Here is a 17,818-nt window from a genome sequence, read left to right as displayed (position 1 = left end):
ATTTGTCCTTTAAAACCCATCTCAAATGTCATCTCTTCTAGAAACCCCCTGTCTCACCATCCCGCACTTTCAGGCAGAGCTCACCGCCACAGCCTAGCTCTTCACAGGTGCTGTGACGCTGTGATGGGCTGTCCCCAAGCCCCTCACCAAACAGCCCCTGGCTCCTCAGAGCCCCCCCCCCCGAGTCAGCACATGTCTGCCCCCCAGCATATGCCTAGAATACATGACTGCGGTTGTGAAATAACCTACGGGACAGTCTAAGCGTAAGCAGGTGTTTCAAGAGAACCGACACAGTAAACAAAAAGAGCTAAGTAGTTTGGATGTGTCAATGTCGACTTACATTAAAAAAAATCATAAACAAAAATATTTTTCACAAAATTCTATCTAATATTAAAGTTATTAAGCACTAAATTTAAAAGCTCTCACAAAATAAATATTTGGCTAATCTCACCTAAAAAAATATGTGCACTGTTGTTAATTAAAGTTACAAAATTTATGATGCCATAAAGTAGGGTATTTTATTTGTTTTTATTTTATTTTTTTAAATTTATTTATTTTAGAAAGGAATAGGGAGAGGAGAGAGAGACAGAGAGAGAGAGAGAGAAGGGGGGAGGAGCAGGAAGCATCAATTCTCATATGTGCCTTGACCAGGCAAGCCCAGGGTTTCGAACCGGCGACCTCAGCATTTCCAGGTCGACGCTTTATCCACTGAGCCACCACAGGTCAGGCCGAAAGTAGGGTATTTTAAAAGAAATCATCAAGATATATTTAATATGATCTCAGTGACAATCAGGATAGCATTCTGACACTAAGATACAATTTTTTTTTTTTAACAGAGACAGAGTCAGAGAGAGGGATAGATAGGAACAGGCAGACAGGAACAGAGAGAGATGAGAAGCATCAATCATCAGTTTTTCGTTGCGACACCTCTGTTGTTTATTGATTGCTTTCTCATATGTGCCTTGACCGTGGGCCTTCAGCAGACTGAGTGACCCCTTGCTAAAGCCAGCAACCCTGGGTCCAAGCTGGTGAACTTTGCTCAAACCAGATGAGCCCGTGTTCAAGCTGGTGACCTCGGGGTCTCGGACCTGGGTCCTCTCATCCCAGTCTAACGCTCTATCCACTGTGCCACCGCCTGGTCAAGTGATACAACAAATTTTTATACAGTTATTTTAAGAATATCTTTAGCTAAAATGTTATCACTTGATTGACTTCTGTTCACCTTAGTAATTAATAGGATTATTTTGATTTATTATAAAAATGGTATGTAAAAAAGCTGGGTTTCCCCTTCATTCAAGAGAATCCTAAAATCAAGTTATGCAAAAACAATTTCCTTTAAAAATTGGACAGGAAAATCTTTCAAGGTAAAGTCAGACAACACTGGTTTTAAAACTTTCTTGCCATCTCTCCACACGGACAGAAGAGAGAGCACAAGAGGGAGAGAATGCTTCTTTTATCTCTTTTGAAAAGTAAAAATTCATACTTTCCTTAAGGATCAGAACCAGAAACTTCGCTCATTGACATTCAACAAGCAATGCTAATTAAATCTATACAACTACATAGCACAGCAAAGCTTTTCCATGGGTCAGAGAGGGAAGGTCAGCTCTCCTCTTCCAGGCAAACCACATCCAACAGGGGTCCAGTACGAGGAAGTTGAGAAGGACACTTGAAAACGCTTTAAGTGGGAACCCGGTTCCCACTTGCAAGGCATGGCAATGGCTTCACCCAGAAGATGCTAATCACTGCCCAGGGAAAAGAAGCCCCGTTCAAGGGAAAAAACTCTTCAACTAAAGCAGTCTTCATAAGAAGGGACTGAACACGGAGCTAGGCTGCTCAGGAGATGGTGAAGTCAGGGAGACCTGGGTGTAACCTGCAGCAAACCCACTACATGGCCACAAATTACTTAACCTCCCTGACCCCTCAATTTCCCTCATCTGTTAAATGCAGTAATACTATTTATGCCACAGGATTATTATAAGAATTAAAAAATAAGAGGGAAAAAAATAACACAAAGCATTTAAACAGTTCTTGACAATTGCTGGCAGATGGTAGTTATTAAAACAACCCAGGGGAGGTGATGGGCTACCATTTATAAGTAACAAACAGTAGGACTCTCATTGCCTATGTCATGGTTGTATCCAATGTTTAAATTCCAAATCCTGACCAGTAGTGACTTTTTCTTTGGAGCATATTACCAGAAACCAATATATTCCGAAAGTCCTGGCATCTCACTAAGTGGGACATATGTCTTCAGACATGTAGCCCATAGGACCATCTACAGCAGTGGCCACATGTTAAATTACATATTGATTAATGGTGTCATCCTCGCCTTTTTAAAAGGGACAATTTCACTTAAGTCTGTCTTAGCTGGCATTTCATTTTGAATGCTAATTTCATATGAAAAATGAAAATGACCTTTAACTTTTTATATTAAGAGGTTAAGTAATCCTAGTTGTTCCCCTCTATCAATTAGCATGTATAATACACTTTTATAGACATATTCTGTGCTGTATTAAGACATGCGTAAGATGTTCAAACTCTAAAGTAGTAACATAAATGGCAATATATTTTTGTCAATAAAGTTAGTACAACTTAAAAAATATAAATACATAATAGACATCAGAGTACATTAATATGAAACAAAAATTTTTCCCAGTGCTAGTTGGTTGCAAAACAATCACTTGAATATACATTATTGTTTATAAAAATTGCAAAATAATATAATCTTTTTAGAAAGCAATTTGACAATCTATATCAAGAGCCTTTAAAATACTTACATATTTTAACTCAACAATTCAACTACTGCAAATCTATTTTATAGAAATACCAGTCCTAAACACAGAAAACTGTTATGCCCAAATATGTTCACTGCAGGATTATTTCCAATTGTTTAAAAAAATAGAAAGCAACTTAAATGGCTAAAAGTAGGAAAAATGGTTAATTATGACATTTACTCAATTAAATACTGTATAGCCATTAGATTGGTATATAGTAACACTGTACCATAATAAAAAAAACGCTTATATATGAGCAAGAAGCATGATACAAAAGTGTATGTACGTACACACATACACATTCATATCCAAGCAAAAAATAAAAACATATACACAGGAAAAATAGTGGAAGGTAATGTTGCTATGTAGGTATTACTAATGTTGCCTTTATATGATGAATTTATAGGCTTAAAAAATTCTTTTTCACCATTTTAATGATAAGGTGGTTTTTTGGTTTTGTTTGAAAGTAAACACGAGTTTTGGGTTTTTTTACTTAAAAAGTTTCACTTAAAAATAATTCAATTCATACTTACAGCCAAAAATCATTATGATAGCTCAAAGATTTCAAAATGTGATATATTCCTAAAATCTTTATTAGATAAGTCCATTAACTTCCAAAAACAGGCCCTAGTACCAGCATTATAAAACACACTTCCGTCATGAAAGTCACAGAAAGAGTGAGTGGGTGAAGGTGAGAGCCGTCGCACGCTCAGGAGCCTTACATAATTGTCTCTCGCAGACCAGCCTGGATAAAGCTGCATATGTAGCTGTCTTTCCTTCCGCGCTAATTCATAATATTTAGCCTGCTCTTCACGGGAGAGGGCATGCCACTAAAACAAAAGGGGGGGATAAAGTAAAAGTAAGCAAAACATTAACAGTAATATATATTTCATGCTTTAAACGCTGAAGAATGGAAATATTAAGCATTGACACATTGATCTATGTATTTTTAAATGGCAGAAGAGCACGTGCTGCAGTGGTCCAGTGGGAGTCTGGTGGCCGGAGAGAAACTCAAACTTTGGTTTCTCTAGTCTGTTCTCTGATATCACATGAAACACTTCCAAGTCAATCAAAGTTTCCGAAGTAAAATGATCTGTCATCCACCCTTTCTCTTTCCCGATATAAATGAAAAAGAGCTTTCACTGCTGAACCTCAACGCCCAATTTAGTCCTTTTCATAGTTTGCAGCATATTCTGATATCTGAGCCTAAGTACCGCTTATTTATGCAAAGTGTGATAATTTCCAGATGTCTTTTCCCCAGATACATCCTCACTTCACATGGACACTCTCCCACTGTCATAGGAAGAGCCTGAAACCTTCATCACAGAATCCTGTCTGTAAAGCAAAACATCAAAAGTCTGTCTCTTCACCCTCTGCTCAGTGGATACATGCAAATTGTTGTACAGGGAGAACACTAACTTTGTACAAACACACACACATACACACACACACACACACTTTACAGTTAGTTTTTTGCTTCCTTCTGATGGAAAGCAAGGAACACTAGGTAAGTTCGCGTTGCCATCTATAGAATTTGAGGCTGTAGTATCTACTTTGAAGAATACAGTGGCTGATATCTTGCTAACTTTCCATTTCCCTTTTACATCTCTGATATGTATCATATATAGCAAAATAGCTTATGTAGGCAATTGAGAATTTAAAGCAGCTTACCGTATTTCTCCATGTATAAGACGCACATTTAAAAAAATTCTGGGGGTCTAAAAACTTGGTGCATCTTATACAGTGGTTGTAGTTTTTTTAACTTGCATTTCCCACTTTTTTGCATTTGGTTTTGCGCTCATTGTTGTAGATAAATAAGACGTGGGTTCAATCACTTTATGTAATACGTTCTTTTTCAAATTTCAGGCCCCAAAATTAAGGTGTGTCTTATACATGGGAGTGTCTTATACATGGGGAAATACAGTATATTTGCACACTGTTTTGTGTATGTATGCACACAGTTGCCCCAAACTCGCCGCTGGCAATTTCAAATATGATCCCTACTTCCTCAGAAGTAGGGAAACCGCCCAGACCTGTCAGCAGTTCCAGAACTGGCTGAGCTTTGAGGGACCCGTTGGTCAAAGGTGATGGCACAGTGACAGTGGCTGCAAGAGATGTAAGCCACCCCACGCATGTGCACATCCACGTGGACACACACACACACACACACACACACGCATGCTCCGAACCAGCCTGGGCCTCCCAACTCTGCTCTCCCTAGCCCTGGGCTGTGGAGCTTCCCGTTTCACTCCTTTCATTCAAGGCTAGGCTAGTTTCCCTGTTCTTGTTTTTTAAAATGATGAAATGAGAAAAAGGAAAAGAAAGGTGTGTCTGGGATGGGCAAAGGAAGAAGGAGGGAAGAGAGGCTGATGAGGAAGTCTCCAGGAGGAGTGGATGATCTAGGTCCTCAGCACAGGGACTTGCCCCTGACTACAGCTAGGAAGCTTGCCTCGGGGAAACAAACCCGGTGATCTTGTGTGTCAGGAGAGCCCCATCTCACCCTCGGAAGAGCACCAAAGTACCTTCTGCCACACCTCTCCTGCCTCCAGCAGGTCAACTGATTCCATTTCCTTTGAAAGCACCTTAAAAGCCAGGCCTCTGTGTTGGACAGGTTGGATGATTTAATTTTTAATTGCTGTAGAAGTGTAGAGTGTCAAGTTATGAAGTAAGACACACAGGACTTGGCTTGAACCTAAATCAGGTAATATGTTTTTCTTCTTTTTAAATTTTTATTTATTAATTTTTTTGAGAGAAAAAGAGAAACATCGATTTGTTGTTCCATTCATTCATCCATTCACTGGTTGACTCTTAATTATTATTCTTTTTTGGGGGGTGGGGGAAGAGATGAGAGGCATCAATTTGTAGTTGCAGCACCTTAGTTGTTCAATGATTGCTTTCTCATATGTGCCTTGACTGGGGGGCTCCAGCTGAGCCAGTGACCCCTTGCTCAAGCCAGCAACCTTTGGGCTCAAGCCAGAGACCATGGGATCACGTTGATGAACCCATGCTCAAGTAGGCGATCCTGCACTCAAGCCAGATGACTGTGCTCAAGCCAGCGACCTTGGGGTTTTGAATCTGGACCTCAGCGCCCTAGGTCAACGCTCTATCCATTGCGCTACCACCGCCAGGCTCATTGGGTGATTTTTCTATGCACCCTGACCAGGGATAGAACCTGCAACTTTGTAATATGCTTTTCTTAACCCTTTGAGTAGTATGAATGTTCATGTATGTCCTCATGCCTCCTGACCATCCAGAATACAATCATACATGTGTAAGGCAACATTTTAAAAAGGCAAGTGTATGTTCTTGTTTCCATAAATTGGCTATCAAACAAACATTATTTTAAGTTAATAAAACTGTTAACTGGAACTAATTTCATTTTTTGAAAAAAAGCTCACTCCCGGGGGTCAGTGAGCATGAAAAAAACTCACTACTCAAAGGGTTAAAAAAGAACGAGGGGGCCCTGGCCGGTTGGCTCAGCGGTAGAGCGTCGGCCTAGAGTGCGGAGGACCCGGGTTCGATTCCCGGCCAGGGCACATAGGAGAAGCGCCCGTTTGCTTCTCCACCCCTCCGCCGCGCTTTCCTCTCTGTCTCTCTCTTCCCCTCCCGCAGCCAAGGCTCCATTGGAGCAAAGATGGCCCGGGCGCTGGGCATGGCTCTGTGGCCTCTGCCTCAGGCGCTAGAGTGGCTCTGGTCGCAATATGGCGACGCCCAGGATGGGCAGAGCATCGCCCCCTGGGGGGCAGAGCACCGCCCCTGGTGGGCGTGCCGGGTGGATCCCGGTCGGGCGCATGCGGGAGTCTGTCTGACTGTCTCTCCCTGTTTCCAGCTTCAGAAAAATGAAAAAAATAAATAAATAAATAAATAAATAAAAATAAAAAAATAAAAAAGAACGAGGGGAGGAAGTAGAAGAGAAAAAAAGAAAATATCTGAAGAAGTTACCTGAGCTCTTTGTACTAGTGCAAGAAACACAGCCTAGGAGGCTGGGAAGAAGCATGTCTGGGTCAGCTGTGGAAGTCTACACTAGGCAAGGAAGGTCACGCTTCCTCTAGCAAGGAGAGCTTTCCTAAACCTGCAGCACGGGCTGGTGCTCAGACCTTCAAACAGACTGGGCACAACGGAAGGGGTCAGAAGGGAGTGTTGTTTTTTGAGAAAAGACTGATCATTAATATTTACACAGTTATGGTATAAGTAAATGTGACTGGCAAGAGGCAGAATGTTACCAGAAAGAAACAAAAAAGGAGACAAAAAGGAAATAGTTACAAAAGGAGTCTTACTTTGTAAATCTGTTTATTCACCTGACAAGTAATAGCTCTCTTAAGCTACCACAATATATCAATATAGTTTTATTTAGTTTATGATGGTTTTATAATTTGCTAAGGCAATCTGAAATAAGTTTTATAAAACTTCTCTCTCAAAGTTTGGGAAGTTGGGTCTTCTACCCAAACACAATCAGATATTTTTCAGTAAAAACAGAAAACTTAGGTTGACAAAAAGACTCAAGCTAACAAAACTGACCAAAGTACACAGAGAAAAAGCACGCCACACACTATTTGTTTGCATTCTCAATTGCTCTTAGTTTCTTGATATTTCTAATGCACAAAATCTATTAACAAAAAAAGATCATTTATCAAGAGTATAATAGTATGTCATCAAACAATGGTATTAAAATTTTGTACTGAAACAAAAATTAAGTCTCCTACAAACCAGAAAGTCTTTTTACAGAAATTTCTGAAACATAACTGACTAAAAATGCTTTTCTATTGCCTTTGATTATTGAAAAATTAGGTTTTTTTACATTAAATTTCATTGTCAAGATTTCACCAAGTTGTTGAGAAAATATCCACTTAATTTGAAGAAATTTATACAGTTCCAACATTTTAAAATCCTGACAATATATTTGCAATAAACAGACTTCCTTTTAATAGCCTGGAAAGTTTTTCTAAAAAGCTTATCTTAAAATAAAATTTGTGTTATTATTTATAATATGAAGAAAACTGATTAATTCGTGTGAATGAACATTTCTATTTTTGAGATATAGTAAAGCATAAAAATCAAAAGATAAAATGTTCAGGGATAGCTTTAAGTTCCACTTTCAAAAACTGTAATTATTCCAGTGTAAAACTTCATGATTTTAAAGCCAGGAACTTTAAAGAACTAGCAAAGACTCCTCTGCCAGAGGGGAGTTATGAAAGGATAGAAAACCTGATCTTAATCAAAGATCTCAGAGACCTATAAATAGAAACAGGTGTCCAAATCAAAGACAGAGAGAGACCCCAAATGAGAACCATCCCTTAGGACACATGCTCTGATCTGGGGATTGTTAAGGGAGCTGAGAAAGTAGCAATTGTGGGAAATGTGCATTAAAAAATAGGAAGCAATGACCAGGTGGTGGCGCATAGGATAGAGCATCAGACTGGGATGCAGAGGACCCAGGTTCGAGACCCCGAGGTCGCCGGCTTGAACATGGGCTCATCTGGTTTTAGCAAAAAAAAAAAAATCCCACCAGTTTGAACCCAAGGTCGCTGGCTCCAGCAGGGGGTTACTCGGTCTGCTGAAGGCCCGCGGTCAAGGCACATATGAGAAAGCAATCAATGAACAATTAAGGTGTTGCAATGCGCAATGAAAAACTAATGATTGATGCTTCTCATCTATCTCCGTTTCTGTCTGTCTGTCCCTGTCTATCCCTCTCTCTGACTCACTCTCTGTCACTGTAAAAAATAAATAAATAAAAATTAAAAAAAAAATTAAAAAAAAAAAATAGGAAGCATACCTCCATATTATATCCTTACTCTCTTGAGGGAAAGAATTCCTGCTGGAGGGACAGGGGGCCTTGAACTCAAAAAAAGGGGAGGAAATCTAAGTTTTATACAAGCTATATATATAAGAGCATCAACTCTTCTTTTCCGCTGATACCTTCTTTTAAAGGGTCAGGGGAAATGGTCATCAGGCTTTAAGCTGTTATGGCAGAGTTCTTCAAAGATGATGGGAGTCACTCATGTGCTATGATCTGACTTGGGAAATCACTGTAATTACTGTTATTAAGTGTTTAAGAATCCACAGGGAGATAAAGTATTGTACGGAGGGCACCAAAAAGCTATAATCTGTCACCACTTCCTAACCTTGAAACCCTGGTATCTTGCAAATTGGAAATAGCTGCATTTTTTGCTATCCAACAGGAATCAATAATGCAAGAAAGCCTGCTTTCTTCTGTCTGAAATCTCCTGAATGCTTTTCTCTTATGAATGCTGAAATGTAAAAAGTTTATAAGCCAACCTGGTAAAAATGATCATGAATAACAGCTAATACACAGTCTTCTAAGTTTCACAAAGGTTTGTTAGACCCCCATCCATGAATGTTTATTTGCAAATCATGAATTTCTTGAGAGAGGTTGCAAAAAACAAATACACACCTGCATAATTAAGAGGCTACTACACATTTATGAACAGCATCAACAACTATGATGGAGCATTTCTAAAATTATACTATAACTACAGAGAAAATGTGACCTAAATTAAAAATTCAATTTTTTTTCCAGCTACTCTTCTGATACCTAACTTAAAAATATTTCAATCCTGAGAAAAATACCTGAAAAGTAATTTTCACTGGTGGTTGGATTTAAAAAAATATTTTTTTAAGTCTGAACGATGTTTATTTATTTATTTTAATTTTAATGGGGTGACATTGATACATCAGGGTACATAGGTTCAGAAAAAAATCTCTGCGTTATTTTGACATTTGATTATGCTGCATTCCCATCACCCAAAGTCCAATTGTCTTCCGTCACCTTCTAACTGATTTTTAAAAAAAATCTTAATGTCTGTGCTAGTTGGAGCCTCATGCCTGGTACATATTATGTGTTTAAAAAAAAATTTCTGAGCATGGGCGACAAAAGGGATGGAAAGAACAGGGACAACCCAGTAACCTGGCTCATGTACACTTGAAGAATAAGAGTGATCTTTCTTAAAATAAAGATTTCTCTGGCCCACATAAATTCTTCCACTGAAAGGTTCTGAGTAGCACAGATCTGCTTCTATCTGGGAGAACACAGCCACCACTTACCAGGACAGAAGGGCAGCTAGTCGTGTGTCCACAGCCTTTCTGTGGCGCCCTACGTGGGCTCAGTGCTCCCCTGCTTCAGACCCCAGAGCACACGCACACATGCTGCTCCACCTGCGGAGCGCCCACCTCTCCTGCCTGGTCACTTGGTTACCCCCACTCATCCCTCAGGTTTCAGTTTAACTACTATTTTCTCTGAGAGGACTCTCCCTCCTCTCCCGTTATTCTTTCTTATAGAATCTTGTTCTTTATATTCTCAGTACTTACCACAATTTTAATTATATATTTATCAAGTAATTATTTACCTAATATTTTGTATCCTGTCACAAAACTTTAAACTTCACGAAGACAGTGACATTTGTTATTTATTCAGCAATTATTATCTATATAATTGCCTTGCTGCAGCACCTGGCACATGAGACAATAAATACTTAAAGAATAACAGGAAAAACAGTTGTCTTTTACAGGAAGTTTTCAATGTGCCAGGTGCAACTGAAATTGTTTGCAATATCACTTAAGCCTCCAAAAGTTCATCACTGTATCTTCTCTGTTACTTCCTAGCAGGTAGTGATTACACAAATGCGCTCTATGACCAGCCAATAAGCAAGTTTTAACGAAGCAGTTCCACAGTTCCCATACATTTATTTACATCCCACACTTACCCTTCTGCCTAGAATCTGGTTGATAGCTGCACTTTCTTTCAGAGTACACTCGGCCACAACATTTGCTCTCATTTCTTTCATGTATAACATAAAAGCATTCAGAGGCTTCTTAATGTGAGGTCTTTTTGGCTCCTGCTCCTTTCTCTGTTCATGCTGAGGCTTCCTAAAAGGTGGACGTGGTGGTGTGGGGCAGGGTGGGCACAGCGAGGAAGAGATGGGAGGAGAAAAGCAGAGCATCTGTTTATATCACCAGGCACACCAGGCTGGGACAGCCCCAGGCAGGCTCTCCACAGTCCTGAACACCTTCAGTTTAGAAGAGCAGCTCTTTGTGAGTGAATATCCTTTGGCATGAGGTTGCTCAGCTAGATCTACAGAAGTTTTTAACGTAAAATGGAGGAGGGTATATAAAGCTGCTCTATTTAGGGCCCTGAGGCTGAACTCCTTGGTCACCTCAGGAAAAGCTGAACCTATTGGTATAGGTGGTCACTCCTCTTTCAAAAGTGAGGTTGGTAACTTTTTTGGGGGGTGATCGAGGGCCACTCTGAGAAGCTCATGAAACTGCAGACTCTCTCCCCAGATGCGTGTTGGCTCTGCCTACACATGCAGGGGGTTTACAGACTGTCTTGGGCTTCCTGCCAACCCTTCCTCCCATCCCAGTCTGCAAACCCTCCATCAAGAAACTCAATTCCCACTGTCTTCAGGGTCACAGCCTGTAACAACCCTGGGCTTGGTTTGTCCCCTTCCCTTGACTTTTGTGCCTTTAAAACCTCGCAACAGGGAAATGCACCCTGGGCATGCACTGAACTCTCCCACCCATTTCGGGCACCTCCAGGGGCTGCCCAGCAATCAGACCTAACTGAAATCTGGTAGTAACTGGCTACACAGCTCAAGATTATTTAATGCCTGTGCCCTGAAGATTGCTCCAGTTTGGTGAGTCCCCTTGATCTTCGGAGGTGTGTGCGCCTTTCCAATCTCATAATCACAGTCAGCTGGCAGTGAGAATCAAGCCCATTAAAAGTGCTCAGGGACAGAGGTTCCAAAGCAGAGCTCCACAGATTTCCATATTAAAGAGAGGGGGAAGGTTTAACAACAGTGAAGAAGAAATTGTGCTTAAATCCGCATTCACAGGTGAGGCCGGGTGCATACTTACACGTGCATCAGGTCACTGTCAGTGTGCGGGTGTTCCTGTTTGACCTGAGGCGTTACAATGGCTGGATGAGGGATGCCAGTTGTGTGGGGACCAGGAGGACCAGGAATCATGTGATGGGAAAACCTAAAAGAAAAAGAGAGAATAAACAACGTATACTAGTGGCGGTTGTAGCACAAGCTTGATGGAATTCTGAAACACTCCACTAACTGCTATTGGCAGTGATACACAGGACTGGTGACCACAAATCAGAGTGGGCTCATCATTTCTTTCCTTTCTGCATTCAGGTGGAAAATATTTATAATTATTCCCTGCATAACAACTTTTCCCCCCCAAACTAATGTGAGTAGAATCTGGCATTTTTCCTGGGAAGGCTCTAGGTCTTAAAAAGAACCGAGTTACTGTTCTTGCAAAGCAGTTTTCCAATAATTTCAGTAAGAACAATTATATTGGAAATACAACACTTGAATAAAGATTTAGCTTTCCAAAGATTTTTAAATAAAAGCTAAAGAAATCACATTTAGAAACCTTTGCCTATATTCTCACTCAAAACCTCACATGAAAAGCCTTCTTATATTGTTGGCTTCTTCATAAGATTAGGAGAGAACAATTTGGAAAATAAGGGACAGGAAGATATTTTTCAGTCCCCAATTTAATAAGGTCACCCTCAACATCATCCAGAGTAATTTTCCACACAGAAGGAATGTTTGAGAGATCCAGCCTTATGGAAAACTGATAACAAAATTAAGGGAAGGGTTTAATCAAAGGGAAGAAACATCCAGTTCTACATCAAGGTAAAAACTACACACACTAAACAAAGCCTTTTCCCCGAGGATGCTTGCAGAGCATAAAAAAAATATCTTAAAATATCCACCACCATCCAACACAAAGGAGGGAAACTGCCATGCAAGAAAAATAAAATAAATAAAGATTACTTTCAACAAGCGCTTTGGATAAATTTGGGTATGCTTTAGAAATCTTTGCTTTTCAAACTATTTTAAAGTAAACATTTAATTCAGCAAGAACAACATTCTCAGGTCTTTCATCACAGCCTGCACAACTTATTCCTTCATCTAGGGAGGAAAGAAGGAACTCTGCTTGGATATGTGACATTTCAGAAACAAGTTTTTTTAAATTAAGGTGGCATGCCAAAAATACAAAAACATTTGATCAAACAATAATGCTTTGCTAAATGCACCATTTGCAAAAAAAACATGATGCCTGGGAGAAACTCCTGTCATCACATAGTTCTTACAAGGCTAAAAAAGTGTAAAAATATATTTTGGGAGAAGGTTATTAATTTCATCCCCTTCCAACTAGCTAGATTTACAATCTGCTGAAAAAATGTTTTTTCAAAAAGCTGAAATTCAGCACAGAGATTGTGAATTTCATATCTATATAAAATGCAAAGATTCACGATCCATTAATAACCCAAAAGTGACTTCCGGCACAAAAAACGCTAGCTCCTCGGAGAAGCAACACGGAACACACAGATGATACACCACGAATGTGTGCGCGTCAAGCACAGGGCACAGAAGCCGTCCTTTCCAGAAGCAAAGCATTACACAGAGCAGTGTGGCGGCAGACCTCACAGAGCTTCGCTGGCGCTACTGTGTCCCCACAGGGCCTGATTCACACACTAGGACACACACCCCGCAAGGCCTGTAAGGCCTGTAAGCACCATTCTTTTCTCTTCTGGCGGCCTTTCTCTTCTCCTTCTCTCCTGGAAGGCTCTAGACTCTCTGGGCATTTTCAAACACTGTCACATTAAACAGATATACCTTTCCTTAAAGAAAGTAGATGACAGAACTCAGACCAAACCAGTCTTTATCTTCCCCCTTACTATACTCCCAGAATATGAATTTTGAATAAATCAAGCTCTTATGATGTCCACTTTCAGGACATTTCACATCCTGCAGCCAGGCAGCAGTGAAGTCTTCTGAGGCACAGTTTCCCGTGTGGCCAAGTCCGTCCCCCCAGCGGGTGTGGCTGGTGCTTGCTGTTGGGGCGCAGAGTACGGCTCCTACCCAGGAATCTCTATGACACCTAGTGTGGGAGCCAGGCACACTGCACAGACAGACGTGGCTGAGCGACGCACCCTCCTAGCCAACTGAGAGGCAAGCAGAGGCGCACAAGATGCAAGCGCAGGAGGAGCAGCTTGTCCTGGGGCGCCCAGTTTCCACCTCTACCTACCTGGACATGGAAGTGTCGACTGACAGTGAGGATGGGTAGGGTTGCCTGAATCCTCCCGTGATGGGATATACAGGCTGACCTTGCCTGAGGTCACAGAAGAAAGGAACCCATCAATGACAAAACACGAGTTACCAACCAGCAGTAAGAGTTTGATGAGGGGAGAAGAGGGAGGTATTCAGGTAGGACTTTGGGGATATTACAGACCACAGTTATACAATTGCTTCCCTTCCTTTCTCTCCACCCAATCAAAGCATCTTTTGCCTTGAAGAAAATCTCCCACCCCCAACTTTAAAAACAAACCAGTATATGAATTACCCGTTTTTTATCCCTTCCAACTCCATTAATACTTTGAACAAAGTAGACATGTAACAAATTTTTATTAACTATAATGGAACCCTGAGAATGGTGAACTATTTCTTTCAGAGGTTAGTAGATTCTTTATGACAATCTTTGAGAATTTCAAGAAAAAGAAGAAAACAAATTCCTATGTATATAAAAATTAACAAATATTTTAAAAACACTCCCCTCTCACCACATGTTCCCATGTTAGAGTCAAGAAATAAAAGACCAATTCTTTTCTCTCCACCCTGAGAGCCCACCTCTCCCTGTTTCCCCACATTGCACATTTTTTATTTACACCGTCCTCATTGTCAGCTGCCGCTGACACACTCAGCACAGGACTACTGTCCCTAAGTAGTTCAGTTCAGACAGAACAGCTGGTGTGAGATTGAACATGCACACATAATCAATTAAATTCAAACAGTTATTGGCTGAGAGATCTAATACTGAAGAGAGTGGGTTGAAATTTCCATGGCAGGATGACCCCTTCCGGCTGAAGGAGAGCTATGCAAGGCTGTCAAGTGGGGAGGTGGAGCAGCGACCTGGGGCTGGAAGGCAGAGAGCCAGCTAAGGAAGGGAGAAACCAGTTTGCCAAACTGGAGCACCGTTTCCATGGTGAGCTGTGGGAAGGGCAGGAATGGAGAAGGGACAGGAGTGGTAGCGGGGAAGTCGTGTGCTCATAAAATGATCAAAACAGTCAACACCTTATGAAATGACTCTTCCTAAGATATATTTCCTTTCCTTTACCTTTACAATTTAGAAAACTTTGAAAGGAGCAGTTAAGAATATTTTAGAGATAACATAGAGCAATTGTATTCTGGGGGGGAGGGGGGGTGAAGCCCAAACATTAGTTTTTTACTTTCCTAAACTCAAACTGGAGCTTGTTTTATGAAAATTCAAAAAATGCTTCTGTATTTTTCCATTTCTATTTGTCATTTACCTTACTTGCCATTCATAAGCAAAGATAGGATATAGGTATTCAATGTGTCTAAGTTTCTTTAAAAATATATAAATTTTAATATAAAAAATAAAAATCACACTGAGTACTTTGTACAGGCATAGCAAATGCACAAAGCCACAAATTGAATCCATAAAATTGTAAGCTTCAAAGCAAATGCTACAGTCATTTTCTACAGATATAAGCAAACGAATTCAATCCATTTCAAAGTTTTTATGTTTTTTAATCCTTTAAATTGAAATCAAATAAAGTTAGCACCTTGCTTGTTGATGTAAAATTTCCCCTATCCACAAGTGTTATCATTCATAAAGCTAACTTCCAGGAGTGAGAAGTAGAAGAATGCGTTCCAATGCCTGGTGAAGTTTGCAGGAAGGGTCTTACCAGCCAAGAGGTGGCGTAATCTGTCCAACGCCACCCGGAGACAGCGGGTAAAAGGTGGGGATCTCAGGAGCGGGAGGATGTCTGGACATGCCTGTTAAAGAGAATGGAGAGGCCGAGCGTTCAGATTCACAGGACACTTGCCTCTTACAGCAATCAAAGGCAATGATATGCTTTATGCCATTACTTCTTAAGGTCTAGAATGAAACATCTGTCAGATCCATTTAACAGAAGCCAGTTTGGTATCTTTTCTCAAGATTTCATTCAACATCTGAGAAAACAGTACATCTTGAGGAATTCCTGAAAGAGTAAATATACCGCTAATAAAAGTCATTAAAAAAACTTTTAAATTATTTAGTTTGCCCACATTATTTCACTTTAAGAAAATGTGTAGAATGGAAAAAGAGAGCCCTTCATAAGTAGATGGTCTGCCATGCTCAATGATTAGGTAAATTACCACTTCCACAATTCAATTGGCTCCCGTATGAACACATAGATTTGGAAAATGTGATACCTCAGAGAATCAAAGATTAATTAGGAATCATCTTCAGCCCCATAATGGTCACATTTGATATGATTCATCTGGTCTCTGCCACTTCAGCTCCAACTAAGCTCTTCATCAAGTTGAGTCCTCTGGGCTCCAAGGTCAAGCTGTTCTGGATTAGTTGTATTCCACAGAAAATGACAGTGCCACCAAATTGTTTCTTGAGCTCACACTCCCTGGAGTACACTGTCCTATAACTGTAAAAACCATCTAACAATTATACCTAATCCTAGTCCCAAATGACATCTCTTTGTTTATAATTTACCTTGGATACAGTAAAGAAGGGGTAAGACATATACATAAAAATATAAAATATTAAAACTCAGATTCAATGTATTTGGGGAAAGTGATTCTGAATAAAAAAGGTCACAACTGTTTTCTTATATTATACAGTCAGTTTGACTTTACAAGGTCATTCCCAAATATAAACACACATTTGAAGACTTAGAGATGCATTCAGTGGTAAAAACATATTGACTGGACGGTATGTGGAACTGGGTGAGCACATGGAAGATGCTTTTTATGTGTTCTGCTTCTTTACTGTTTAAATTAACTATGTGTTTCATTTGAATCTTAAAAAACACTGAAGGCCTTAAACACATGGGAGTCACTTAAGAAGTGTTGTCTTCGGCTCTGGTGGTATAGCACCGTTGGTTAGAGCATCACCCAGATATGCCAAGGTTGCGGGTTTGACCCCCAGTCAGGGCACATACAACAACTAGCCAATGAATGCATAAATAAGTGCAACAACAAATCGATGTTTCTCTCACTCTCTAAAATCAATCAATAAATTTAAAAAATAAAGTGTTTCCCTCAAAGTTGATGTCAACTTGACTTTGAAGTTAAGGATGAACTATTTCTCAATTCTTGTAAAAGTAGATATGACAGAGAAAGGTCATTAATCTCTCCCTCAATAGAGAGCTTACATGTTTTTACATGATCATCTCATGTTTTGCTGTTTTTTTGTTTTAGATTTTTAACTTTTTAAAAATTTATTTTATAAAGGAGAGAGAGAAGGGGGAGGAGCAAGCCCAGGGTTTTGAACCGGAGACCTCCGCGTTCCAGGTCGATGCTCCATCCACTGCGCCACCACAGGTCAGACCATGTTTTGCTGTTTTTAAAAGACTTTTCAAGTCTCCTTTTTTTTTTTTGCTAGATGTACTTTCTTTTGTCACAATAGACCCCAAATTTCATACTCTGGATTTTTTTCTTGGGTCTTGGGAGTCTGAGCAGCAGGAGTGACCCTAAGGGAGCTGACAGTGGTGATCAATGACATCAGAACCACTGGGGAGCTTCTCCAATTGCCTACCACCCTCACCTGAGATCCATGTACCCCCCAAACCTCAGGGTCCAAGGGGGATTTGCTCAGTTTTTAAAAGAAAAACCAGACCAAATGAGAACTTTGGGAACTCTGTGAAAATATAAACCCGAAAATCACAGTCTGAGGTGAGAGACTACCTGAATTGTCCACTTAAACCCCTTTGTCATAGAAATGAGTGACTGTTCGGCTACAGACAAGATATGTTTTGTCCTGGGCGCTTACCTCTGGGGCACAGAGAAGTAACTTCCTTCCATCACATGTCTCTCAGCAGACAAGCTTAGAACTTTGCTCCCCATGCAGGTCCATGTTCTGAATATGCTCAGAACACACACATCAGTGATTCTGTGTAGGAGTGATTCGGCAGAGCAAAGTATACAAACTAGGTGGATTTGGTTTCACTGCTCAGAAGAAGGAAGGCTAAAACTAACATTTACTTAGCACCT

The 17,818-nt window shown here is 40.3% G+C and overlaps 1 protein-coding gene and 1 non-coding gene across 7 annotated transcripts in view; one reads left to right on the top strand and one right to left on the bottom strand.

The window, feature by feature from the left end:
* The window catches only part of LEF1 (lymphoid enhancer binding factor 1), a 122,882-nt gene that overhangs the window by 15,291 nt on the left and 89,773 nt on the right, over positions 1–17,818 (bottom strand). For 4 of the 6 annotated variants that reach the window (XM_066280815.1, XM_066280813.1, XM_066280819.1 and 1 more), the window contains exons 5-9: positions 15,514–15,604; positions 13,836–13,919; positions 11,646–11,768; positions 10,496–10,658; positions 3,497–3,604 (exon numbers count right to left, since the gene is read on the bottom strand). In XM_066280815.1, the coding sequence (XP_066136912.1) occupies positions 3,497–3,604; positions 10,496–10,658; positions 11,646–11,768; positions 13,836–13,919; positions 15,514–15,604 (569 nt within the window). The remainder of the gene's footprint in view (positions 1–3,496; positions 3,605–10,495; positions 10,659–11,645; positions 11,769–13,835; positions 13,920–15,513; positions 15,605–17,818) is intronic. The other 2 variants (XM_066280817.1, XM_066280816.1) reach the window with 1 other exon arrangement.
* Positions 6,235–6,310, top strand: TRNAS-AGA (transfer RNA serine (anticodon AGA)). Its single transcript has one exon. It is a non-coding gene; the product is annotated as a tRNA-Ser (tRNA).

Source organism: Saccopteryx bilineata, chromosome 5 (assembly GCF_036850765.1).
Source record: "Saccopteryx bilineata isolate mSacBil1 chromosome 5, mSacBil1_pri_phased_curated, whole genome shotgun sequence".
NCBI classification, from domain to species: Eukaryota; Metazoa; Chordata; class Mammalia; order Chiroptera; family Emballonuridae; genus Saccopteryx; species Saccopteryx bilineata.
Note: the sequence above shows the minus strand (reverse complement) of the source record. Positions and strands in the feature narration are given on the sequence as shown.